The 26533-nt window shown below is 44.0% G+C and overlaps 1 protein-coding gene across 3 annotated transcripts; it reads left to right on the top strand.

The window, feature by feature from the left end:
* Window positions 1–4273: 4273 nt before the first annotated feature.
* LOC139573108 (zymogen granule membrane protein 16-like) lies at window positions 4274–6690 on the top strand. Of its 3 annotated transcripts, none has more exons than XM_071396198.1 (5): window positions 4274–4402; window positions 4712–4733; window positions 4874–4926; window positions 5203–5371; window positions 5671–6690. In XM_071396198.1, the coding sequence occupies exons 3-5, from the start codon at window positions 4875–4877 to the stop codon at window positions 6041–6043; spliced, it is 594 nt and encodes a 197-aa protein (XP_071252299.1). In that variant the 5' UTR covers window positions 4274–4402; window positions 4712–4733; window position 4874; the 3' UTR covers window positions 6044–6690. The 3 variants fall into 3 exon arrangements, with proteins under 3 accessions (XP_071252299.1, XP_071252300.1, XP_071252301.1); XM_071396199.1 differs by having other exon boundaries at window positions 4274–4398; XM_071396200.1 differs by lacking the exons at window positions 4712–4733; window positions 4874–4926 and having other exon boundaries at window positions 4329–4455; window positions 5177–5371.
* The last annotated feature ends 19843 nt before the right edge of the window (window positions 6691–26533 follow it).

Genomic DNA, 26533 nt, shown 5'->3' on the forward strand with positions numbered 1-26533 from the left:
CCCCATGGTGTATGTGGGGTTATGGTATGGGCAGGCATAAGCTATGGACAACGAACACAATTGCATTTCATCAAAGACAATTTGAATGCACAGAGATACCGTGACAAGATTCTGAGGCCCTTTATCCTGCCGTTCATCTGAAAACTTCACCACATGTTCCAGCATGATAATGCACGGCCTCATGTCGCAAGGATCTGTACACAATTCCTGGTTCCCAGTTCTTCCATGGCCTGCATACTCACCAGACATGTCACCCACAGAGCATGTTTGGAATGCCCCCGATCAACGTGCATGACAGCGTGTTCCAGTTCCCGCCAAAGTCCTGCATCTCCGCACAGCCATTGAAAAGAAGTGCGACAAACATTCCACAGTCAACAGCCTGATCAACTCTGTCAAGGTATCTGTGACCAACAGATGTATATCTGTATTCACAGTCATGTGAAATCCATAGATTAGGGCCTAATTTATTTATTTCAATTGATTGATTTCCTTATATGAACTGTAAGTCAGTAAAATCTTTGTAATTGTTTCATGATTCATTTTATAGTAAGTTAATAAAGGTGTTCCTTGTCATGCACCTTCCATCTAGAGCTGATGGAATGTTCAGCAGGTATAAATACAGTTCTAAGAGGAAGCAGTAGACTAGAAGGACCTGGCAGAGACAGAGAGACAAGAAGCGTTCACAGGTTTTCACACACATCTCAAGATACTGTGGGTAACTACACAACTAACTAAATAGAAAATGTGCACTTGTATTTAATGCATAATACTTGTGTGGGAAATGTTATGAAGTTAATACTCATCATCTCTTAGTACTTGGGTACAAACATTTTTGCCTCATTGCTTTTACATTTAAACTTCTTGTCAATAGGGGGGCGCTAATTTCACTATGGAAACAATCGTGCCCAATTTAAACGGCCTCGTACTCTATTCTAGATCATACAATATGCATATTATTATTACTATTGGATGGAAAACACTCTCAAGTTTCTAAAACTGTTTGAATTATATCTGTGAGTAAAACAGAACTCATTTGGCAGCAAACTTCCAGACAGGAAGTGAAAATTCTGAAAATGGGTCTCTGTTTCAGGGCCTGCCTATTCAACTGGCTTATATTTATCGATATACATGCACTTCATACGCCTTCCACTAGATGTCAACAGGCAGTGGAAGGTGGAATGGGGTGTCTAGCTTGATCTGAGGTCGAACAAGAGCTTTTGGAGTGGCAGGTCAGGAATTTCCTTTCTCTACCTAGGCGCGTGAAGCACCTCCATATTGTCTTCTGATAAGCGTTCAGTATTCATGGCTAATATCTCCGGCTCTGATTTTATTTGATACATGTGATAATAACATCGTAAAGTATGTTTTTTCAACCAAGTTTTATCAGATTATTCAACGTTTATTGGGACTTTTGGAGTTTTCCGTTCTTTGCGTCGAGAGAAAATGGGAACGTCATCAACATTGGCTAGCATTGTGGCGCGAATTCGACAGGAGAAAAGGACATTCTAAAACCAAACAATGATTTATTCTGGACCAAGGACTCCTTGTACAAGATTCTGATGGAAGCTCAGCAAAAGTAAGAACAATTAATGATGTTATTTCGTATTTCTGTGGAAAATGTTATTTCTATTCTCCGCCGTTTTGGCGGGCGCTGTCTCGCAATAACGCAAGCTGTTTGTTATGGTAAAGTTATTTTAAAAAATCTAACACGGCGGTTGCATTAAGAACCAGTGTATCTTTCATTTGCTGTACAACATGTATTTTTTAGTAAAGTTTATGATGAGTTCTTTGGTCAGATTAGGTGAGTGTCCAAAATAGCTCCTGACATTCTGGGGAAATGTTGCTACATTTTCACAATGTATAACCACGGTTTGCAGCTCTAAATATGCACATTTTCGAACAAAACATAAGTGTATTGTATAACCTGATGTTATAAGACTGTCATCTGATGAAGTTGTTCAAGGTTAGTGATTCATTTTATATCTTTTGCTGGTTTTTGCGAATGCTATCTATGCGGTGAATAAATGTGTTTGTGTGTTTGGCTATTGTGGTAAGCTAATATAATGCTATATTGTGTTTTCGCTGTAAAACACTTAAAAAATCTGAAATATTGGCTGGATTCTGTAACGGCTTTCATAATCTTCCTCCTCCTCGGTCGAGGAGAAGGAGTAGGGATCGGACCAAAACGCAGCGTTGTATGCAGACATAATGAATTTATTTAAACAAGACAAAAACACGAAGAACACTTGAATAGATTACAAAACAACAAAACGACGTAGACAGACCTGAACATGAAAACTTACAATATAACACGAAGAACGCACGAACAGGAACAGACTAACCAAACGAACGAAAACGAAACAGTCCCGTGTGGTGCGACAGACACAGACACAGGAACAATCACCCACAAACAAACAGTGAGAACAGCCTACCTTAATATGGTTCTCAATCAGAGGAAACGTCAAACACCTGCCTCTAATTGAGAACCATATCAGGCAACACATTTAACCCCACATAGAAACACATAACATAGACTACCCACCCAGCTCACGTCCTGACCAACTAAACAAAGTTAAACAAAGGAAAATAAGGTCAGGAACGTGACAGATTCACAAGATGTTTATCTTTCATTTGCTGTACACCATGTATTTTTCATAAATGTTTTATGATGAGTATTTAGGTATTTCACGTTGCTCTCTGTAATTATTCTGGCTGCTTTGGTGATATTTTTGATGGTAGCTGCAATGTAAAACTATGATTTATACCTCAAATATGCACATTTTCGAACAAAACATAAATTTATTGTATAACATGTTATAAGACTGTCATCTGATGAAGTTGTTTCTTGGTTAGTGACTAATTATATCTCTATTTGGTCGGTTTTGTGATAGCTACCTATGCGGTAGAAACATGGTGAAAATATGCGGTTGAGTCTTTGGCTATTGTGGTTAGCTAATAGAAATACATTTTGTGTTTTCGCTGTAAAACATTTAAAAAATCGGAAATGATGGCTGGATTCACAAGATGTTTATCTTTCATTTGCTGTATTGGACTTGTGATTTCATGAAAATTATATTATATGATATCCCTGTCCCGTTAGGCTAGGCTATGCTAGTCAGCTTTTTTTGATGAGGAGGATCCCGGATCCGGGATGGGTATCACTGAAAGGTTAAATTCAATGATCTGACATTATTTTGAATGTGACAGTAGCACAGCACTACAAGGGTGATTGTAGTAAACAAGACTACGTTTACCTTTTTAAAGCTGTTTTAGAACATTTCACATTCAAGAATGGTTTGTTAATTGTTACGTCACATTTCACAATTCAATAAAGTGTATTTTCTTCACCCTAGGGGTGATTGACCTGACAGGTAAAATGCCTGACTTGTTTTTAAGTGCTACACTTAAAGTGCTACATTACATATTGTATTACTATCAAATCATATCAAATTTTATTGGTCACATACACATGGTTAGTAGATGTTAATGCGAGTGTAGCGAAATGCTTGTGCTTCTAGTTCCGACCATGCAGTAATATCTAACAAGTAATCTAACAATATCTTAATTGAACTATCACATTTATAGATAGGTAGTAACAAGTGCCTCAGGGTATTTCACTTAGTAATGTGTATATAAACTTTTATTTATTTTCTCACTTTGTAACTTCTACTGATATTTATCTGGTTAATCTGCAGAAAATGAAATCAGATTGTTTTCCTGTAGTAACATGTACAGGTTGCCAGTGAATTAATGAATATGTGAGTATTGTAACAGACTGCAGAAAATGTCGGAAAATAATGGAGACTAAACATTTTGAATCTCATCTGCACATCTAGAATTAAATTGAAATACATGTACTGAAACAAATATTCTACAATAAAATACTGTAGGTTTTTAAGCAAACCAATGAACTAACCATCCTGTTAATGACCAGATCCACTTGTCTTTTTCAGCGTGTTAATGTTTGAAGGGAAGGAGTTCCTCTTTGTGTAATGAAACAACTGAAGATTGGGAGACTGATTTTGACCGATTTTCGTACACATTCATACGATTTTTGTATATTCTTCTAATTGTTCGGACGTTAGATTGTATATTTTTTTAATCCCTATTTCAGATCATTCATTTGTTACAATTCAAAGAATACAATTATTATTTCCTTATAGTATTTCCTTGATACTCCCTCCCAAAGTGGCCTTGACCAATTAGAAAACAATGTCTGACGTCTCTATAGTGACTGACTAAAGGTGTTCCATGTCATGCTCCTTCCATCTAGAGCTGATGGAATGTTCAGCAGGTATAAATACAGTTCTAAGAGGAAGCAGTAGACTAGAAGGACCTGGCAGAGACAGAGAGATAAGAAGCTTTCACAGGTTTTCACACACATCTCAAGATAGCACTGTGGGTAACTACACAACTAACTAAATAGAAAACTTGTATTCAATGCATGATACTGTTGTGGGAAATGTTATGAAGTTAATACTCATTATCTCTTGGTACTTGGGCACAAACCTTTTGGCCCTTTTACCTCTAAATTTAAATTCAATGATTTGACATTATTTTGAATGTGACAGCAGTTTAGCACTGCAGGAGTGATTGTAGTAAACTAGAGTAGGTTCAACCTTCTAAAGCTGTTTTAGAACATTTCACATTCAAGAATGGTTTGTTGATTGTTACGTCACATTTCAAAAGGTTATTTTCTTTTCCCTCCTAGGAAACACTGGTTGACCTGACAGGTAAAAGGACTTAGTTGTTTTGACAAACTACTATGAAAAACATTATTAACTACATAAGTTTTACCATTGAAAGTGAAACGGAGTGAGAGTAAAATTGACTGAAATTAAAGGTCTTAAGTATTGATGCCTCCCTTTTGCAGAATGTTCTTAATCCTGGTTGTCACAGTGTTCTTGGCTAGCTGCTGGGCATTGCGTGAGTAATAAAAATACAATTCTGAATTATAATGATAAAATAATAGCTTTTGTGCTTTCACCAACTTGTCTTTTTCAGTTAGACTTAGGAGTTCTTCTTTGAGACAAAAGCTGATGGATTAAATCATTGCAGAATGTACTTTAGTTAATTCATCTTCACTTTATTCATAATGTAAAGATCTTTCAGAAATGTGTTGGTAACATTAAAATGATGTATATATAAATATGTATTATTAATATTGTAAATATAGTAAACTTATTTCCCATGTTATTTTAGCCATCAAAGACCCGTACTCGTATTCCTCTGCGGTGGGTCAGGGACTTGGCACCCCATTTGCTTCCTACGGTGAAGGACGCATCACAGGAGTCAGAGTGTGGGAGACCAACAACAACTACTACTACTACTACTACTACTACAACAGCAACAGCAACAACTACATCAGCGGGTGAGCAGACCTTGACCCATGAACAGACACCACTGACTCAGCACAACTACACTACCCAGCAGACACCACGACTCAGTCCAACTACACTACCCAACAGACACTCTTTCTTTCTTTCTGTATTTATTTATTTGTTGTGTTTATTACATATTCAGTACATGACCAAACAATATTGTTATCGTATCTAACCCAGAGTACAATGTCAAATGTTATTCCTTGATATTCTCTGATGCTACCTGCTCTCTCTGTCTGAATGTGCCTTATCAAAACACAACCAACGTGAAAAGCTTCCTCTGTTTTAGGTTCCAGCTGAGATACGGCAACACCTGGTCTCCTGTGTTCGGTAGCGAAGGGGGCTTAAAGCAGGAGATAGAGCTGTTTAATGATGAGGCCATCGTCGAGGTGTCTGGGAAGTACAACCCAGCAGACTACATCTGCTACCTGGTGTTAACCACCAACATGGGGCGCACTCTGTCAGCCGGCCTGCCCAACCAAGTCTCCTTCAACTTCTACCCAGCCAACATGGGCAATGAGCTGAGGCTGCTCAGCGGTCGCTTCAACGGTGCCGGGATCACCTCCATCGGAGCCCACTGGGGATTTGTGTACATGGAAGGGTCTGGAAACGGAAACAGTACTCTGGAAACAGCACTGGAAACAGTAACTCCAATTTTTTAGGGAAAAAAAGTATGTCTTGATCTTTGGGATGGTATCCCGGATACAGATTAAGCCTAGTCCTGGACTAGTTACTTTCAATGGAGATTCTCCATTCAGCATGCTTTTTAGTCCAGGAGTAAACTTAATCTGTGTCCAGGAAACTGACCCTATATGTTGGACGGATGTTTGACATAGACGCTGACAGAACTGTTTTTTATATCACTATCTGATGGGCGCTTCATGAGAATTTAAACTGAATGAATTTGAATGTTTGGAGTACTTTGGAAGTATTTTTGAGGTGATTCCTCACTTGAAGCAGTACAAAAATACTTCTAAACATTCAAATTCATTCAGTTTAAATTCTCATGAAGCGCCCATCAGATAGGAATATTAAAACAGTCCTGTCAGCGTGGGTCACAGACCACATGCGTTGTTTCACATCATTTGAGGTTATCACATTTTATCTCAATAAATGAAAGAATCATATGGGATTTAAAGGATTAATTATATCTTTGATTAATGGAACAATCAAATATTATGGAGAGATAATAGCGTCTCAGGGTGCTTCACCTTCATTATTTTATACACTCTGTATTTGTTATTTGTTGTTCCTTTTCTGCTATATCTGCTTATGGACATTTTAATAAAAAGCATATCTTTAATCATTATATTTCTTTGTATTCCTTTTGATTAGAAAATACATACAGTAGTGGCCAGAAGCTACAATAAACTAATCTGTCATCTTAACAAACCCTACCTCAATGGTGTCAATAAGGAACTAAATGTATAACAGCAAGACCGTTAAAATGCCTATCCAATAGTAATGAAGGAAAGAAAATTGATAGTTACACATATTATTTCCACGATATTTTATTTCCACGATACAATATTTCCACGATACAATATTTTCCACGATATATCATGTTGTATCGCATCAACAATATCAAACTATTATTTTTGTGCTAGTTGGTTGTCCCTGCTCTAAAACTCTTATTTTCCTTCATAGACTGTTCTCCATTTTCATTTTAAATAGGAGCATATTTTGGGGGGCAATTTCCATTACTTTCTCATGCTTTCTAGTCTCTCTGCCACAGACATATAGTGAGCAATGTTTGGAACATCGAATCACAATAAAATCACAATATATAACTGCAATACTAGAATCACGAGAATCGTAATACATATCGTATCAACACCTTATAATTGTGATAAAATGGTGCTGCATAGTGTTTTAGTTAAAGCTATAGTCTGAGATTTGGAAAGCTGTTCAATGTTCAGCTGTATACCAAAACAAGTGGTGGGGAGGGACACCACTTTGTTGCGAATCACAGACTATGTGGATGGTCTAGATTAGACAGTTTGATAGATGGGGCTGATACAGTATATGCCTGGTTCAACAGTCAAAGCTGCTTAACTAGTTTTGGTGAGATAGAAGGAAATTAGGAAATGTTTTTTTATTGTCTTTGTTTTACAGAATAAGTCTGTGGTTCCTTGAAACAAATCAAATCAAATCAAATTGTATTTGTCACATACACATGGTTAGCAGATGTTAATGCGAGTGTAGCGAAATGCTTGTGCTTCTAGTTCCGACAATGCAGTAATAACCAACAAGTAATCTAACCTAACAATTCCACAACTACTACCTTATACACACAAGTGTAAAGGGATAAAGAATATGTACATAAAGATATATGAATGAGTGATGGTACAGAACGGCATAGGCAAGATGCAGTAGATGGTATAGAGTACAGTATATACATATGAGATGAGTAATGTAGGGTATGTAAACATAAAGTGGCATAGTTTAAAGTGGCTAGTGATACATGTATTACATAAAGATGGCAAGATGCAGTAGATGATATAGAGTACAGTATATACATATACATATGAGATGAGTAATGTAGGGTATGTAAACATTATATTAAGTGGCATTGTTTAAAGTGGCTAGTGGTACATTTTTACATAATTTCCATCAATTCCCATTATTAAAGTGGCTGGAGTTGAGTCAGTATGTTGGCAGCGGCCACTAAATGTTAGTGGTGGCTGTTTAAACTTCTTATGGCTGCAGGGGCAGTATTGAGTAACTTGAAAAAAGTGCCCATTTCAAACGGCCTCGTACTCAATTCTTGCTCGTACAATATGCATATTATTATTACTATTGGATAGAAAACACTCTCTAGTTTCTAAAACCGTTTGAATTATTTCTCTGAGTGAAACAGAACTCATTCTGCAGCCCACTTCCTGACAGGAAGTGAGATTTCTAGGGCTTTAGGGCTTGCCTATAAATGGGCATGATACGTATTAGTATACATGCACGTCATACACCTTCCCCTAGATGTCAAGAGGAAGTGAGAGAAGAAATGAGGTGATTATCTTGGTCTGAGGTGGAATAAATCCTCTTGGAATGACGTGTCCGCCATTTCCTGTTTTCTGAAAAGCGCGAAGTTGGACCTGGAATTGCCTTCTGGAAAGCTGTCGTTATAGGCGAATACTATCTCCGGCTTTGATTTTATTTGATACATGTTACAATATCATCGTAAAGTATGTTTTTTCAATATAGTTTTATTAGATTATTGAAATTTTTTCGGGACGTTAGGCGTGTTGCGTTGTCTGTGTTTGTTGACGATGGAGACCTTCGCGCCACTTGGCCAGTGCGCTTGCTAATTCAAGAGGGAAAAACGATGTTCTAAATCCAAACAATGACTGTTCTTGACAAAGGACCTCTTGTACAACATTCTGATGGAAGATCACCAAAAGTAGGACCCATTTTATGATGCTATTTCATATATCTGTCGAACTGTGCTATCGCTACCGTTTGCCTTGAATCAATGCTGTTGTGTGTTAGCTATTGTAGTAAGCTAATATAACGCTATATTGTGTTTTCGCTGTAAACCACTTAAAAATCGGAAATATTGGCTGTATTCACAAGATCTTTGTCTTTCATTTGCTATACACCATATCTTTTTCAGAAATGTTTTATGATGAGTATTTAGGTATTTGACGTTGGTGTCTGTAATTACTCTGGCTGCTTCGGTGCTATTTCTGACGGTAGCTGTGATGGTAGCAGCAATGTAAAACTGATTTATACCTCAAATATGCACATTTTTCGAACAAAACATAGATTTACTGTGTAACATGTTATAGGACTGTCATCTGATGAAGTTGTTTCTTGGTTAGTTTGGTTGGATCTTGGTTAGTTAGGTTGGCTTTGTGCATGCTACCTGTGCTGTGAAAAATGTCTGTCCTTTTTTGTATTTGGTGGTGAGCTAACATAAATATACGTGGTGTTTTCGCTGTAAAACATTTAAAAAATCGGACATGTTGACTGGATTCACAAGATGTTTATCTTTCAAATGCTGTATTGGACTTGTTAATGTGTGAAAGTTGTTTTGAATATGTTTTGAATTTCGCGCCCTGCACTTGAGCTGGCTGTTGTCATAAGTGTACCGGTGTCGGGCTTGCAGCCTGAAGAAGTTAACAGTCTGATGGCCTTGAGATAGAAGCTGTTTTTCAGTCTCTCGGTCCCTGCTTTGATGCACCTGTACTGACCTCGCCTTCTGGATGATAGCGGGGTGAACAGGCAGTGGCTCGGGTGGTTGTTGTCCTTGATGATCTTTATGGCCTTCCTGTGACATCGGGTGGTGTAGGTGTCCTGGAGGGCAGGTAGTTTGCCCCCGGTGATGCGTTGTGCAGACCTCACTACCCTCTGGAGAGCCTTACGGTTGTGGGCGGAGCAGTTGCCGTACCAGGCGGTGATACAGCCCGACAGGATGCTCTCGATTGTGCATCTGTAGAAGTTTGTGAGTGCTTTTGGTGACAAGACGAATTTCTTCAGCCTCCTGAGGTTGAAGAGGCGCTGCTGCGCCTTCTTCACAACGCTGTCTGTGTGGGTGGACCAATTCAGTTTGTCCGTGATGTGTACACCGAGGAACTTAAAACTTTCCACCTTCTCTACTACTGTCCCGTCGATGTGGATAGGGGGGTGCTCCCTCTGCTGTTTCCTGAAGTCCACAATCATCTCCTTTGTTTTGTTGACGTTGAGTGTGAGGTTATTTTCCTGACACCACACTCCGAGGGCCCTCACCTCCTCCCTGTAGGCCGCCTCGTCGTTGTTGGTAATCAAGCCTACCACTGTAGTGTCGTCCGCAAACTTGATGATTGAGTTGGAGGCGTGCATGGCCACGCAGTCGTGGGTGAACAGGGAGTACAGGAGAGGGCTCAGAACGCACCCTTGTGGGGCCCCGGTGTTGAGGATCAGCGGGGTGGAGATGTTGTTACCTACCCTCACCACCTGGGGGCGGCCCGTCAGGAAGTCCAGGATCCAGTTGCACAGGGCGGGGTCGAGACCCAGGGTCTCGAGCTTGATGACGAGTTTGGAGGATACTATGGTGTTAAATGCTGAGCTGTAGTCGATGAACAGCATTCTCACATAGGTATTCCTCTTGTCCAGATGGGTTAGGGCAGTGTGCAGTGTGGTTGCGATTGCGTCGTCTGTGGACCTATTGGGTCGGTAAGCAAATTGGAGTGGGTCTAGGTTGTCAGGTAGGGTGGAGGTGATATGGTCCTTGACTAGTCTCTCAAAGCACTTCATGATGACGGAAGTGAGTGCTACAGGGCGGTAGTCGTTTAGCTCAGTTACCTTAGCTTTCTTGGGAACAGGAACAATGGTGGCCCTCTTGAAGCATGTGGGAACAGCAGACTGGGATAAGGATTGATTGAATATGTCCTTAAACACACCAGCCAGCTGGTCTGCGCATGCTCTGAGGACGCGGCTGGGAATGCCGTCTGGGCCTGCAGCCTTGCGAGGGTTAACACGTTTAAATGTTTTACTCACCTCGGCTGCAGTGAAGGAGAGCCCGCAGGTTTTGGTAGCGGGCCGTGTCAGTGGCACTGTATTGTCCTCAAAGCGAGCAAAAAAGTTATTTAGCCTGTCTGGGAGCAAGACATCCTGGTCCGCGACGGGGCTGGTTTTCTTTTTGTAATCCGTGATTGACTGTAGACCCTGCCACATACCTCTTGTGTCTGAGCTGTTGAATTGCGACTCTACTTTGTCTCTATACTGGGACTTAGCTTGTTTGATTGCCTTGCGGAGAGAATAGCTACACTGTTTGTGTTCGGTCATGTTTCCGGTCACCTTGCCCTGGTTAAAAGCAGTAGTTCGCGCTTTCAGTTTCACGCGAATGCTGCCATCAATTCACGGTTTCTGGTTTGGGAATGTTTTAATCGTTGCTGTGGGTACGACATCGTCAATGCACTTTCTAATGAACTCTATTGTTGTTGGACGCAATGCGGAACATATCCCAATCCACGTGATCGAAGCAGTCTTGAAGCGTGGAATCAGATTGGTCGGACCAGCGTTGAACAGACCTGAGCGAGGGAGCTTGTTGTTTTAGTTTCTGTTTGTAGGCTGGAAGCAACAAAATGGAGTCGTGGTCAGCTTTTCCGAAAGGAGGGCGGGGGAGGGCCTTATATGCGTCGCGGAAGTTAGTATAACAATGATCCAAGGTTTTACCAGCCCTGGTAGCACAATCGATATGCTGATAGAATTTAGGGAGTTTTGTTTTCAGATTAGCCTTGTTAAAATCCCCAGCTACGATGAATGCAGCCTCAGGGTGTGTGGTTTCCAGTTTACAAAGAGTCAGATAAAGTTTGTTCAGGGCCATCGATGTGTCTGCTTGCTGGGGAATATATACGGCTGTGATTATAATCGAAGAGAATTCCCTTGGTAGATAATGCGGTCGACATTTGATTGTGAGGAATTCTAGATCAGGTGAACAGAATGACTTGAGTTCCTGTATGTTGTTATGATCACACCACGTCTCGTTAATCATAAGGCATACACCCCCGCCCCTCTTCTTACCAGAAAGATGTTTGTTTCTGTCGGCGCGATGCGTGAAGAAACCAGCTGGCTGCACCGACTCCGTTAGCGTCTCTTGAGTGAGCCATGTTTCCGTGAAGCAGAGAACGTTACAATCTCTGATGTCTCTCTGGAATGTTACCCTTGCTCGGATTTCATCAACCTTATTGTCAAGAGACTGGACATTGGCGTGTAGTATGCTAGGGAGTGGAGCGTGATGTGCCCGTCTCCGAAGCCTGACCAGGAGACCGCTTCGTTTGCCCCTTTTACGGCGTCGCTTAGGGTCGCCGGCTGGGATCAGATCCATTGTATTGGGTGGAAGGCAAAACACTGGATCCGCTTCGGGAAAGTCATATTCCTGGTTGTAATGGTGGTGAGTTGACGTTGCTCTTATATTCAGTAGTTCCTCCCGACTGTATGTAATGAAACCTAAGATTACCTGGGGTACCAGTGTAAGGAATAACACATAAAAAAACATAATACTGCATATTTTCCTAGGAACGCGAAGCGAGGCGGGCCATCTCGGTCGGCGCCGGAAGTCACTATTTCTGTAAGATAGGCCTGTTGTAGCTTAATAATGGAAAATTACTTACATGTTCAGTAGATATTGTTGAGAAGTTGTTGTTGTGAAGTCTTGCAAGTTTGTTTTAAGAAATACTGTTGGTAAATCCGTTTGCTGACAATTGAAACTTATCCGATGAAAGATGATGATAGCTCTGTCAGTGTACATCTGAGCAGTCTATGTATATAACATTGTCTTAGTCCCAGTAAGTCCGAGCTAATTTGAGGAACAGACATCGATTTAAATGGGGCAAAAATTATATGGATTTTTGTTATTTGCATTTAGTGTAATGTCGATGATACTGCAATGGGATGGTTGCAAATCTTAAAGAAATGATGTGCGATTTTGAAAATTTGTTAAACCATGAACAATGCTACATTATAGCTTATTATAGACCCTAAAATGTTACCTCGACTACTGCTTCCCTGCTGCATATTCAGACCAGAATCACTAAATAATCTGAGTAAATGTATCCCCCTGTATTGGACCCTCAGGGAATCACAAAGCAAAACCTGGGCAGCATTTCAAATGATGTACAGTAAGTGTTTTTGACAAGTTTTCATTGTATATACACTGAACAACAACAAAAACGCAACATGTAAAGTTGGTCCCATGTTTCCCAGAAATGTTTCACACACACAAAAAGATTATTTCTCAAATTTGTTTTGTTTACATCGGTTAGTGAGCATTTCAACTTTGCCAAGACAGGTGTGGCATATCGGGAAGCTGAACACACAACATGATCATTACACAGGTGAACCTTTCACTGGGGACAATAAAAGGCCACTGTAAAGTGTGCAGTTGTGTCACACAAAACATGTTCACAGATGTCTCAAGTTGAGGGAGCGTGCCATTGACATGCTGACTGCAGGAATGTCCACCAGCGCTGTTGCCAGAGAAGAATGTTAATCTCTCTACCATAAGCCGCCTCCAACGCCATTTTGGAGAATTTGGCAGTACTTCCAACCGGCCTGATAACCGCAGACCACATGTAACCACGCCAGCCCATGATCTCCACATCTGGCTTCTTCGACTGAGGGATCGCCTGAGACCAGCCACCCGGACAGTTGATGAAACTTTGGGTTTGCACAATCAAATAATTTCTGCACAAACTGTCAGAAACCGTCTCAGGGAAGCTCATCTGTGTGCTCGTCGCTCTCTCCAGGGTCTTGACCTCACTGCAGTTTGGCATCATAACTGACTTCAGTGGGAAAATGCTCACCTTCAATGGCCACTGGCCAGCTGGAGAAGTGTGATCTTCACAGATAAATCTCGGTTTCAACTATACCGGCCAGATGGCGTCGTGTGGGTGAGTGGTTTGCTGATTTCAACATTGTGAACAGAGTGCCCCATGGTGGCGCTGGGGTTATGGTATGGGCAGGAATAAGCGGACAACGAACACAATTCCATTTTTATCGATGGCAATTTGAATGCGCAGAGATACCGTGATGAGATCCTGAGGACCATTGTCGTGCCATTGATCCACCGCCTTAACCTCATGTTTCAGCACGATAATGCACGGCCCCATGTCGCAAGGATCTGTACACAATTCTTGGAAGCTGAAAATGTCCTAGTTCTTCCATGGCCTGCATACTCACCAGACATGTCACCCATTGAGCAAGTTTGGAATGCTCTGGACGAGCGTGTACAAAAGCGTGTTCCACTTCCCACCAATATAGAGCAACTTTGCTGGTGGAAAAACATTTCACAGGCCACAATCAACGGCCTGATCATCTCTATGTGAAGGAGATGTGTCACACTGCATGAGGCAAATGGTGGTCACACCAGATACTGACTGGTTTTCTGATCCCCACCCCTACATTTTTAAGGTATCTGTGACCAACAGATGCATATCTGTGTTCCCAGTCATGCGAAATCCTTAGGGCCTAATTTATTTATTTCAATTTACTAATTTCCTTATGTGAACAGTAACTGAGTAAAATCTTTTAAATTGTTGCATGTTGCATTTATATTTTTGATCAGTGTAGCAAACTTGTAAACTAAACAATGAACCATAATCCCAACTCATGACGTTACTACCCTGCATGAATCAACAGGTAGCTAACCAACCAGGTTCAATGTTAGCTAGCCAAGCAAATGGCTCTGAGATACGAATAATAAGATCATACATGTAGCGTTAGCTAGCGAGCCAGCCAGCTAACGTTAGTTAGCTAACAGTACACTTTAACTTGAAATGAAACCACTTTCTTACCCATATACATGGACGCATATCCTGTCATGGATGCAATGGTTGCCGTTAGTTTGAAGATGTAATCCGGAGACAGGTGTTTCTCCATCTCCTTAGCTATCATACTCGAAATGAAGAAAGTGGAGAGCAACACTTATGCATTTTACTATGCGATGCATTTTTTAAAGGATTACAGGATTACCAACACATTACTGACCAGCTCAAATAGACAAAAGCGTGCTGTACTCCTTGGGCTACAATACCTATTTTGCCAATTGTCCTGGACCCCTTTTACTACACGAAAGCCTGCTAATCCATCACGTCTTGACTACCGACGTAATCTGCCGAGGGTTCTTTTTGCAACAGGGCCCTCCGTCGCGACGTCCCCTGAATGCCCATCTGCTAGCCTGCTAGCCGCGGACCGCTAGCTGTCTAGAGCATATCGGAACCCTTCAACCCTTCAGTTCCACCTCCCACACATGCAGTGACATCACCTGGTTTAAATTATGTTTCTAGAGACAATATCTCTCTCATCGTCACTCTATGCCTAGGTTTACCTCCACTGTATTCACATCCTACCATACCTTTGTCTGTACATTATGCCTTGAATCTATTCTATTGTGCCCAGAAACCTGCTCCTTTTACTCTCTGTTCCGAACGTACTAGACGACCAGCTCTTATAGCCTTTAGCCATACCCTTATCCTACTCCTCCTCTGTTCCTCTGGTGATGTAGAGGTTAATTCAGGCCCAGCAGTGCCTAGCTCCACTCCCATTCCCCAGGCGCTCTCATTTGTTGACTTCTGTAACCGTAAAAGCCTTGGTTTCATGCATGTTAACATTAGAGGCCTCCCCAAGATTGTTTTATTCACTGCCTTTGCACACTCTGCCAACCCGGATGTCCTAGCCGTGTCTGAATCCTGGTTTAGGAAGAGCACCAGCGATCACTGCCTCATTGCCTGCATCTGTAATGGGTCTGCGGTCAAACGACCACCCCTCATCACTGTCAAACGCTCCCTAAAACACTTCAGCGAGCAGGCCTTTCTAATCAACCTGGCCCACCTCATCCCGTCAGTAGAGGATGCCTGGTTATTCTTTAAAAGTGCCTTCCTCACCATCTTAAATAAGCATGCCCCATAAATTTTTTTTTTAACCAGTAACAGATATAGCCCTTGGTTCACTCCAGACCTGACTGCCCTTGACCAGCACAAAAACATCCTGTGGCGTACTGCATTAGCATCAAATAGCCCCCGTGATATGCAACTTTTCAGGGAAGTTAGGAACCAATATACACAAGCAGTTAGGAAATCTAAGGCACAAGCAGTTATTGGACCATCACCCCTGGTGAGACAATACCACTTTTTGCCAGTCCTGTCTGGTCCAGCGACGGTGGATTTGTGCCCATAGGCAATGTTGTTGCCGGTGATGGCTGGTGAGGACCTACCCTACAACAGGCCTACAAGCCCTCAGTCCAGCCTCTCTCACTCTATTGCGGACAGTCTGAGCACTGATGGAGGGATTGTGCGTTCTTATTGTAACTCGGGCAGTTGTTGTTACCATCCTGTACCTGTCCCGCAGGTGTAATGCTCGGATGTACCGATCCTGTGCAGGTGTTGTCACGCGTGGTCTTCCACTGCGAGGATGATCAGCTGTCCGTCCTGTCTCCCTGTAGCGCTGTCTTAGGCATTTTACAGTTTGGAAATTGCAATTTATTGCCCTGGCCACATCTGCAGTCCTCATGCCTCCTTGCAGCATGCCTAAGGCACGTTCACGCAGATGAGCAGGTGAGAGTCAGTAGAAATGCCTCTTAAGTGTCCTAACTGTGACCTTAATTGCCTACCGCCTGTAAGCTGTTGGTGTCTTAGCGACCGTTCCACAGGTGCATGTTCATTAATTGTTTATGGTTCATTGAACAAGCATGGGAAACAGTGTTTAAACACTTTACAACGAAGATCTGTGAGTTTATGTCTTATACCCCTCCTGGATTTGGACTAATATGCAGCATCTATTGGGGCCTTTGTTGAACTTTGTGCCAGTGACAAAAGTACCGTTTTGTTTTGGTCCTATCAAAATATTCCCCCTAACAGCAATGCCAAGCAATTTTCTACTCCATAAAGTAGTCAAACAGGCTAGACACTGCAGTGAGATCATGAACTTAGGCGACACTTTCTGGCTCTGGATTGGACTTTATTGTTGTTGTGATGATAAAGTTCAGTGACAGACAGATATAACCCCATTCCATTCTGTTCATTAGGCAGGCAGGTTGCGGGAAACTGTTCTAATCGTCAGAATCTGTTTCTCTTGCCAGAGAGGAAAGAGATATATCTCCACACACAGGTCTGTTTTAGAGTCGTGAAATATTCACATTAAATGTTAGGGATAGCTGCCATCTGTCAGTTAACCGTCATTCAACCAGTATTGCAACCAAGTCACTTGTGGACCTATGGTCATTTATAACAGTGTATGCCGGTTTCTGTCTGCCTCTTCTACACCTGTCTCTAGAAGAAAACATGCGTGACATCATTTGCTCATCAGGAAAGGATTGAGGAAGTAATGGCAGTTCCTGGTACATGTGTTTTTATAGCGAACAACCAGGTGAAATTGAAAGAGTTACAATCATCTGTCTTCTTCTTTGATTGATGACTAGATAATGTGTTGTCAGATGCTGAATATCATGTTTTTCTTGAGACTAGTTGGCCAATAAGTTTAACTGAGGTTGGCTAAGATAATCCTGCCAAAAGATGTCAAACCAGTACATGGTTCATATAAGACAGTTAAAAATATTGTTTTGGGAATTTTGTAGGTACTTTACATCTACAGATAAGAGGGCTTACGAGGCAGGGTGCAATAGTACGTAGGATTACTTTAAGAATATACATACGTGGAGGTATAATCATAACTCACTCTCATCTCAAATGGAAGAGCGGCTACAGACTCATCATCAGCGCTGACTCACAAGACTAAAGGTGACTATTTCATTTGTCATATTCTAACATTACACTATCGTAAGCAGCATGAGTCCATGGACCCATCCTGCCTGGTGTCAACGGTACAGGCTGGTGGCGGTGGAGTACCTCTGTCCAATCTGCAGCAACTGCGTGATGCCATTGCGTCAGCATGGACCAACATCCCTGTGGAATGCTTCCGACTTGTAGAATCCATGCCCCAACGAATTCAGGCTGTTGTGGGGCAAAGGGGGGATCCAACCTGGGACTAGATGGGGGTGCCTAATAAACTGGCCGATGAGTTTATAATTAGTTAATGATATGCATAATGGTAAACATTGATGCTTTTTTCTTGTTTTGACAACATATCTCTCCTATATTGGCGACATTAAATCAAATCAAATGTATTTATAAAGCCCTTCTTACATCAGCTGATATCTCAAAGTGCTGTACAGAAACCCAGCCTAAAACCCCAAACAGCAAGCAATGCAGGTGTAGAAGCACAGTGGCTAGGAAAAACTCCCTATATAGGCCAGAACCTAGGAAGAAACCTAGAGAGGAACCAGGCTATGAAGGGGGGCCAGTCCTCTTCTGGCTGTGCCGGGTGGAGATTATAACAGAACATGGCCAAGATGTTCAAATGTTCATAGATGACCAGCAGGGTCAAATAATAATCACAGTAAGAGTAAATGTCATTTGGCTTTTCATAGCCGATCATTCAGAGTATCTCTACCGCTCCTGCTGTCTCTAGAGAGTTGAAAACAGCAGGTCTGGGACAGGTAGCACATCTGGTGAACAGGTTAGGGTTCCATAGCCGCAAGCAGAACAGTTGAAACTGGAGCAGCAGCACGGCCAGGTGGACTGGGGACAGCAAGGAGTCATCAGGCCAGGTAGTCCTGAGGCATGGTCCTAAGGCTCAGGTCCTCGGAGAGAGAGAAAGAAAGAAAGAAAGAAAGAAAGAAAGAAAGAAAGAAAGAAAGAAAGAGAGAATTAGAAGAGAGCATACTTAAATTCACACAGGACACTGGATCAGACAGGAGAAATACTCCAGATATAACAGACTGACCCTAGCCCCTCGACACATAAACTACTGCAGCATAAATACTGGAGGCTGAGACAGGAGGGGTCGGGAGACACTGTGGCCCCGTCCGACGATACCCCCGGACAGGGCCAAACAGGCAGGATATAACCCCACCCACTTTTCCAAAGCACAGCCCCCACACCACTAGAGAGATATCTTCAACCACCAACTTACCATCCTGAGACAAGGCCGAGTATAGCCCACAAAGATCTCTGCCACGGCACAACCCAAGGGGGGGCGCCAACCAAGACAGGAAGATCACGTCAGTGACTCAACCCACTCAAGTGACGCACCCCTCCTAGGGACGGCATGGAAGAGCACCAGTAAGCCAGTGACTCAGCCCCTGTAATAGGGTTAGAGGCAGAGAATCCCAGAGGAGAGAGGGGAACAGGCCAGGCAGAGACAGCAAGGGCGGTTCGTTGCTCCAGTGCCTTTAAGTTCACCTTCACACTCCTGGGCCAGACTACACTCAATCATAGGACCTACTGAAGAGATGAGTCTTCCATAAAGACTTAAAGGTTGAGACCGAGTCTGCGTCTCTTACATGGGTAGGCAGCCAATTCCATAAAAATGGAGATCTATAGGAGAAAGCCCTGCCTCCAGCTGTTTGCTTAGAAATTCTAGGGACAGTTAGGAGGCCTGCGTCTTGTGACCGTAGTGTACGTGTAGATATGTACGGCAGGACCAAATCAGAAAGATAGGTAGGAGCAAGCCCATGTAATGCTTTGTAGGTTAGCAGTAAAACCTTAATCAAATTATGGGCTCAATTAGTCCTGCTAACAGAGCTGATTCATCAAACCTATCAACACAAAACTATTCTGCATAAAACAATGCACCATAGTCTCATTAGAAGAGGGCTCTCCAACCCAGTTCCTAGAGAGCTACCATCCTGTAGCTTTTCATTCCAACCCTAATCTAGCACACCTGCTCCTAATAATTCACTGGTTTATAAGATAAATCCGGTTAGTTACAACTGGGGTTGGAGTGGAAACCTCCAGGAGGGTATCTCTTGTGACGTTGTCCTGTAGAATAGTCATAATGATCTTTTTTTGTTTTACGTCCACTATACACCCACATGGTATGGAGGCCAAAAGATCACTGTGACACTCCATAGTAACCTTCATCAAACGCACATCCACTTTGTTGTTCCCATTGTTTATTTATGATTATAAACTTGGTGGTTCAAGCCCTGAATGCTGATTGGCTCACAGCTGTGGTATATCAAGTTTATTTTATATAGCCCTTCGTACATCAGCTAATATCTCGAAGTGCTGTACAGAAACCCAGCCTAAAACCCCAAACAGCAAGCAATGCAGGTGTAGAAGCACGGTGGCTAGGAAAAACTCCCTAGAAAGGCCAAAACCTAGGAAGAAACCTAGAGAGGAACCAGGCTATGAGGGGTGGCCAGTCCTCCTCTGGCTGTGCCGGGTGGAGATTATAACAGAACATGGCCAAGATGTTCAAAATGTTCATAAATGACAAGCATGGTCAAATAATAATCAGGAATAAATGTCAGTTGGCTTTTCATAGCCGATCATTAAGAGTGGAAAACAGCAGGTCTGGGACAGGTAGGGGTTCCATAACCGCAGGCAGAACAGTTGAAACTGGAACAGCAGCAAGGCCAGGTGGACTGGGGACAGCAAGGAGTCATCATGCCCGGTAGTCCTGACGTATGGTCTTAGGGCTCAGGTCCTCCGAGAGAGAGAAAGAAAGAGAGAAGGAGAGAATTAGAGAGAGCCAAGATGTTCAAAATGTTCATAAATGACAAGCATGGTCAAATAATAATCAGGAATAAATGTCAGTTGGCTTTTCATAGCCGATCATTAAGAGTTGAAAACAGCAGGTCTGGGACAGACAGCAGGTCTGGGATATCATAGCATATACCACGGGTATGACAAAACATTTATTTTACTGTTCTAATTACGTTGGTAACCAGTTTATAATAGCAATAAGGTGTCACAATTCAGAGGCGGATGCAAGATGCAAGCAACGATGGTTTAATGAAACAGTTTACAACATCAACAGGACAGACAGATTATACTCAGACGTAATCCAACCCAGGGCCTAGGGCGCATCCTCTGATGATAGCGTGCTGAGAAATCCAAGGGAGTGTGTCCGGCTGGGTAGGAAGGAGCACAGCAGATAATCCACACAAGGGCGGCGAGAGAATGAGCACTGACACACGACACAACCTCAGGGAAGAAACAACGATCTGACAACAAGAAACACAGGTTACAGAACCTATAAAGGGGAAGATAATTAATTCCAGCTGGCGCAGACAATCAGGCCAAGATAGGGAACCACGCCCACACAAACACAGGAGAGAGAGAGAGAGAGAGAGAGAGAGAGAGAGAGAGAGAGAGAGAGAGAGAAAAGAGAGAGTGAGGCAGTGGATTCATGAACCGTGACAATACCCCCTCCCCTAGGAACGCCTCTTGGCGTTCCCAGACAAATTTACCTGTCGATTGAAATCATCGATAAGGGAGTGATCCAGAATGTCCCTAGCGGGTACCCAACTTCTCTCCTCCGGACCGTAACCCTCCCAGTCTACCAGGTACTGGAATCCGCGTCCCCTCCTTCTCGAGTTCAAAATCCGATTGACAGAAAAGGTGGTCTCCCCATCAACAAGTCGTGGCGGCGGGGGAACCGGGACCGGCGGGTTAATGCGTGCCTGAAACACCGGTTTTATCTTGGACACATGGAAGGTAGGATGAACTCTTCTATACGCCGGAGGAAGCTTGAGCCGAACCGCCACCGGACTAATGATCCTGGTTACCTTGAACGGCCCGATAAATTTGGGGGCAAGCTTGTTAGAAACGGATCGGAGTGGAATGTTCTTCGTGGAAAGCCACACTCTTTGTCCAACGACGTATACCGGAGGCTTCGACCGGTGGCGATCGGCCTTAGCCTTGGTGCGCGCCCCCACCCGGAGGAGAGTCTCACGGGCTCTGCTCCATACGTGACGGCACCTCTGGATGAAAGCGTGAGCGGAGGGAACAGTGACCTCGGACTCTGTACTGGGAAAGATAGGTGGCTGGTAACCTAAACTACACTCAAACGGAGAGAGACCCGTGGCTGCCACTGGCAACGAATTGTGAGCGTACTCAACCATAGAGAGTTGTTGACTCCAGGAAGAGGGGTTCTTAGAAACCAAACATCGCAACACTCTCTCCAAATCTTGGTTGGCCCTCTCCGTTTGACCGTTGCTCTGGGGATGAAACCCTGAAGAAAGACTGACACTTGCTCCCAGTAACCTACAAAACTCCTGCCAAAACTTGGACACAAATTGGGGCCCCCGGTCAGAAACTACGTCCATCGGCAGGCCATGTAAGCGAAAGACATGATCCACGACCGTTACCGCTGTTTCCTTGGCAGATGGTAATTTAGGCAAGGGAATAAAATGAGCCGCCTTCGAGAACCGGTCCACCACGGTCAACACAACCGTCTTGCCCTGGGAGGGCGGGAGACCGGTAACAAAATCTAGCGCAATGTGGGACCAGGGTCTCGAAGGGACCGACAGCGGTTGGAGTAACCCATCTGGGGGTCGATTAGAACTCTTCCCAGTGGCACAAACCGAGCAAGCCAAGACAAAACTGTGAATGTCACGAGCCATCAGCGGCCACCAAAAGCGTTGCTTCACTAAAAAGCTAGTACGGCTGACTCCTGGATGACACGCTACGTTGGAGCAATGCCCCCACCGAATAACATCGGACCGACACCCCTCCGGCACAAACAACCGATTAGGTGGGCAACCGGGCGGAGGCTCTACTCCTTCTAAGGCCGTTTTGACCCTCGATTCAACCTCCCATGTGAGAGTGGAGACCACTAGGGTCCCGGGTAGGATGCACTCGGGAGTGGATGGACGTTCGGAATGGTCAAAAATGCGAGAAAGGGAATCGGGTTTGACATTCTTGGAACCCGGGCGATACGAGAGCGAGAAGTCAAAACGTCCGAAAAAGAGTGCCCACCGCGCCTGCCTGGAGTTGAGTCGCTTGGCGGTTCTGATATATTCCAAATTCTTGTGATCGGTCCAAACTATAAAAGGTACCCCCGAACCCTCTAACCAATGGCGCCACTCCTCCAGTGCTAACTTCACTGCCAACAACTCTCTGTTGCCAATGTCGTAGTTGCGTTCCGCAGGTGATAACCGATGGGAAAGGAACGCGCAAGGGTGCATCTTGTCGTCCGAAGAGGAACGTTGGGAAAGTACCGCACCTACCCCCACCTCTGAAGCGTCCACCTCCACCACGAACTGACGCGAGGGATCGGGAGCTATGAGGATGGGAGCCGAAACAAAGCGGCTCTTGAGTTTGGTGAATGCAGCCTCGGCTGCATCGGACCACCTGAACGTCACTCTGGGGGAGGTTAAGGCGGTAAGAGAAGCGACTATCTGGCTAAAGTTGCGAACAAAACGCCGGTAGAAATTGGCAAATCCCAGAAACCTCTGTAGGGCCTTACGGGAATCTGGGCTTGGCCAATCCACCACAGCCTTAACCTTGTCAGGATCCATGTGAATACCTTCAGTCGAGACGATGTAACCTAGGAATGGAACGGATTGTGCCTGGAAAATGCATTTCTCCGCCTTGACAAAAAGTCCATTCTCCAACAACCTCTGAAGCACTCGTCTGACGTGCTGAACGTGTTCCTGGAGAGAAGAAGAAAAAATCAGTATGTCATCCAGGTAAACATATATGAACTGATCAATCATATCTCTCAGCACGTCATTGACGAGTGCCTGGAAAACCGCTGGGGAGTTGGATAACCCAAAAGGCATGACCAAATACTCGAAGTGCCCTCTGGGGGTGTTAAACGCGGTCTTCCATTCGTCCCCCCTCCTTATGCGAACCAAATGATAAGCATTACGTAAATCCAACTTAGTGAACACGGATGCTCCCTGTAACCTTTCAAAGGCTGAGGACATCAACGGTAAGGGATAGGTATTCTTCACTGTGATGTTATTCAACCCACGGTAATCAATGCAAGGACGCAGAGATCCGTCCTTCTTCCCCACAAAGAAGAACCCCGCCCCCGCTGGAGAAGAGGAAGGACGAATGAATCCAGATGCCAGAGAATCAGAGATGTATCTCTCCATAGCCTCTCTCTCAGGAACAGAGAGTGAATATAACTTGCCTTTAGGCGGAGACTCACCTGTCAATAATTCTATTGCACAGTCATAGGGACGATGCGGAGGAAGAGAAGCAGCACGGGACTTACTGAACACCTCCTTCAGGTCGAGGTATTCAACGGGCACGTTAGACAAATCCACTGCCTCCTCTAGAAACACAGAATCAGACACAGATGAACAAGCAGACACTAAACAGGACTCAAGACACTTGTTACTCCACATGGATATAGAGTTATGACCCCAGTCAACTCTGGGGTTGTGTTGGGTGAGCCAAGGGTGGCCGAGAACTACTTGTGCAAGGGGTGAGTCCATGAGTAGAAATGATAGTGTCTCAGTGTGATTGCCAGAAGTGATGAGTGTGATAGGTTCAGTGGTGTGAGAAATGTTGGCGAGTTCTTGACCATTGAGAGCGTTGACGGCTATCTTGTGCGTGAGTGAGGTGACAGGAATCTGGAGTTTGTGAGCGAGCTTGAAGTCCATGAAATTACCCTCTGCTCCTGAGTCCAGTAAAGCTTGGGTGTCGTGCGTGTGGGTGGCCCATCTTAGTCTTACCGGGAGGAGAGTAGATGATGAGGTCTTCTCTGTGGTGACACCACCCGATAGTAGCCTCATACTTACTACCGGGCCTGATCTTTTACCGGACAGGAGTGGATAAAGTGGCCCGCTCTACCACAGTAGAGACAAAGTCCTTGGGATCTCCGCCTCTCCCTCTCCTCCCGGGAGAGGCGAGCTCTCCCCACCTGCATGGGTTCGTGAGCGGAGGCTGAACTGGCCGTGTTCCCGCTGCTGGCATGCCAACCCTCCGTGTCGTTATACGGTCTGTTAGGGCATGCTCGGCGGCCAATACGACTCAGACGAGCGTCGACCCTCAATGCTAGTTCCACTAGTCCATTTAAACTCCTGGGAAGGTCCAGAACATAAATCTCCTTCTGGATCCGGTCCTCCAGCCCATGCAGGAACATGTCCCACTGCGCCTCCTCGTTCCACTGACATTCTGCGGCCAGAGTGCGGAAGTGAATGGAGTATTCCGATACTGAACGGTCTCCTTGGCGAAGGTCAGCGAGTAGTCTGGCCGCCTCCCTACCCGCCACGGCCCGATCGAAGACCCTTCTCATCTCCTCGGAGAGTGTCTGGAAAGAGGTGCAGCATGGGTCCTGGTTCGCCCACACCGCCGATCCCCAAAGGGCCGCTTTGCCTGATAGCAGGGTGAGTACGAATGCTACCTTAGACTGTTCACGGTTGAAGGTCCGTGGCTGCAACGAGAAATGCATGGAACATCTCGTCAGAAAAGCTCTGCAATAGTCAGGATCACCTGAATAACCCTCTGGTGTCGGTAGCCGTGGCTCTAGCTGGGAATCCGGCTCTGGCGGGGCGGGTTGAACTGCCGGTGTAGGTGGCGCAGCGAGACCCCCCAGATGTTGTAATTGTTGGGTCAGCTGGGATACCTGCGTCGCAATGGCCTGTACTGCCCGACCTGTGCTGGAGATGTTCTCCTCTTGTTGATCCATTCTCGTGATACTGCGGGAAATGAATTCGGTCAGACTCGTTGAACTCGCTGCATCCATGGTATGGTCAGATCGTTCTGTCACAATTCAGAGGCGGATGCAAGATGCAAGCAACGATGGTTTAATGAAACAGTTTACAACATCAACAGGACAGACAGATTATACTCAGACGTAATCCAACCCAGGGCCTAGGGCGCATCCTCTGATGATAGCGTGCTGAGAAATCCAAGGGAGTGTGTCCGGCTGGGTAGGAAGGAGCACAGCAGATAATCCACACAAGGGCGGCGAGAGAATGAGCACTGACACACGACACAACCTCAGGGAAGAAACAACGATCTGACAACAAGAAACACAGGTTACAGAACCTATAAAGGGGAAGATAATTAATTCCAGCTGGCGCAGACAATCAGGCCAAGATAGGGAACCACGCCCACACAAACACAGGAGAGAGAGAGAGAGAGAGAGAGAGAGAGAGAGAGAGAGAGAGAGAGAGAGAAAAGAGAGAGTGAGGCAGTGGATTCATGAACCGTGACATAAGGCACCTCAGGGGTTTGTGATATATGGCCAATATACCACGGCTAGGGGCCGTATCCAGGCACTCCGCGTTGAGTCATGCACAAACAACAGCCCGTAACCGTAGTATATTTGCCATATACCATACCCCCTCGTGGCTTAGTGGTTAACAATACAACAGGAGGGTCTAATTCTGAATGCTGATTGTTTAAAAAGGGAGGCATGTATGCTGGTGGTTAGAGTGTTTTACAGTCAGTTCAGTCAAGTTCAAGTGTATGGAACAGACCATTATAGGATGAAAGACTATAGAAGTCTATAGACGAAAATAGCTACCTTGACCAGAACTCAATAAACTACATTTCAACACAAGAAAAACACAAAAAAAACGACATGGTTTCATAGTTCTGAAAATTCTGTGTCGGAAACAACTAAAGATGGGGAGACTGATTCTAAAATATAATAATTTGAATTCAAAAATATTCCTGTGTTGTCCAGCAGACCAATGAGAACTATCGTGTAATCTCACATGATTGTATCTTGTTGACCTGAACAATGAAGTGGGGGAGTGGGGGGGCTGTCAATGTGTTGACACCTACCTGTAGATGCACTACACCCCTACCAAAGCATCTTGTCTGCTCAATGTGTATATTGATGTTTTATATTGTTGTGTTTTGTGTTTTTTTTTATGTGGATGTGTCTTTGTATGAACCTTTATGTGCTGCTATTTTGGCCAGGTC

Source organism: Salvelinus alpinus, chromosome 4 (genome assembly GCF_045679555.1).
Source record: "Salvelinus alpinus chromosome 4, SLU_Salpinus.1, whole genome shotgun sequence".
NCBI classification, from domain to species: Eukaryota; Metazoa; Chordata; class Actinopteri; order Salmoniformes; family Salmonidae; genus Salvelinus; species Salvelinus alpinus.

Excerpts from the sequence above, each read along its gene's own strand:
- LOC139573108 (XM_071396198.1), top strand. The coding sequence starts at position 4,875 with ATGTTCTTAATCCTGGTTGTCACAGTGTTCTTGGCTAGCTGCTGGGCA. Across the intron at positions 4,927-5,202 it reads GGCTAGCTGCTGGGCATTGC|CCATCAAAGACCCGTACTCG; the intron begins GTGAGTAATAAA and ends ATGTTATTTTAG. Across the intron at positions 5,372-5,670 it reads AGCAACAACTACATCAGCGG|GTTCCAGCTGAGATACGGCA; the intron begins GTGAGCAGACCT and ends CCTCTGTTTTAG.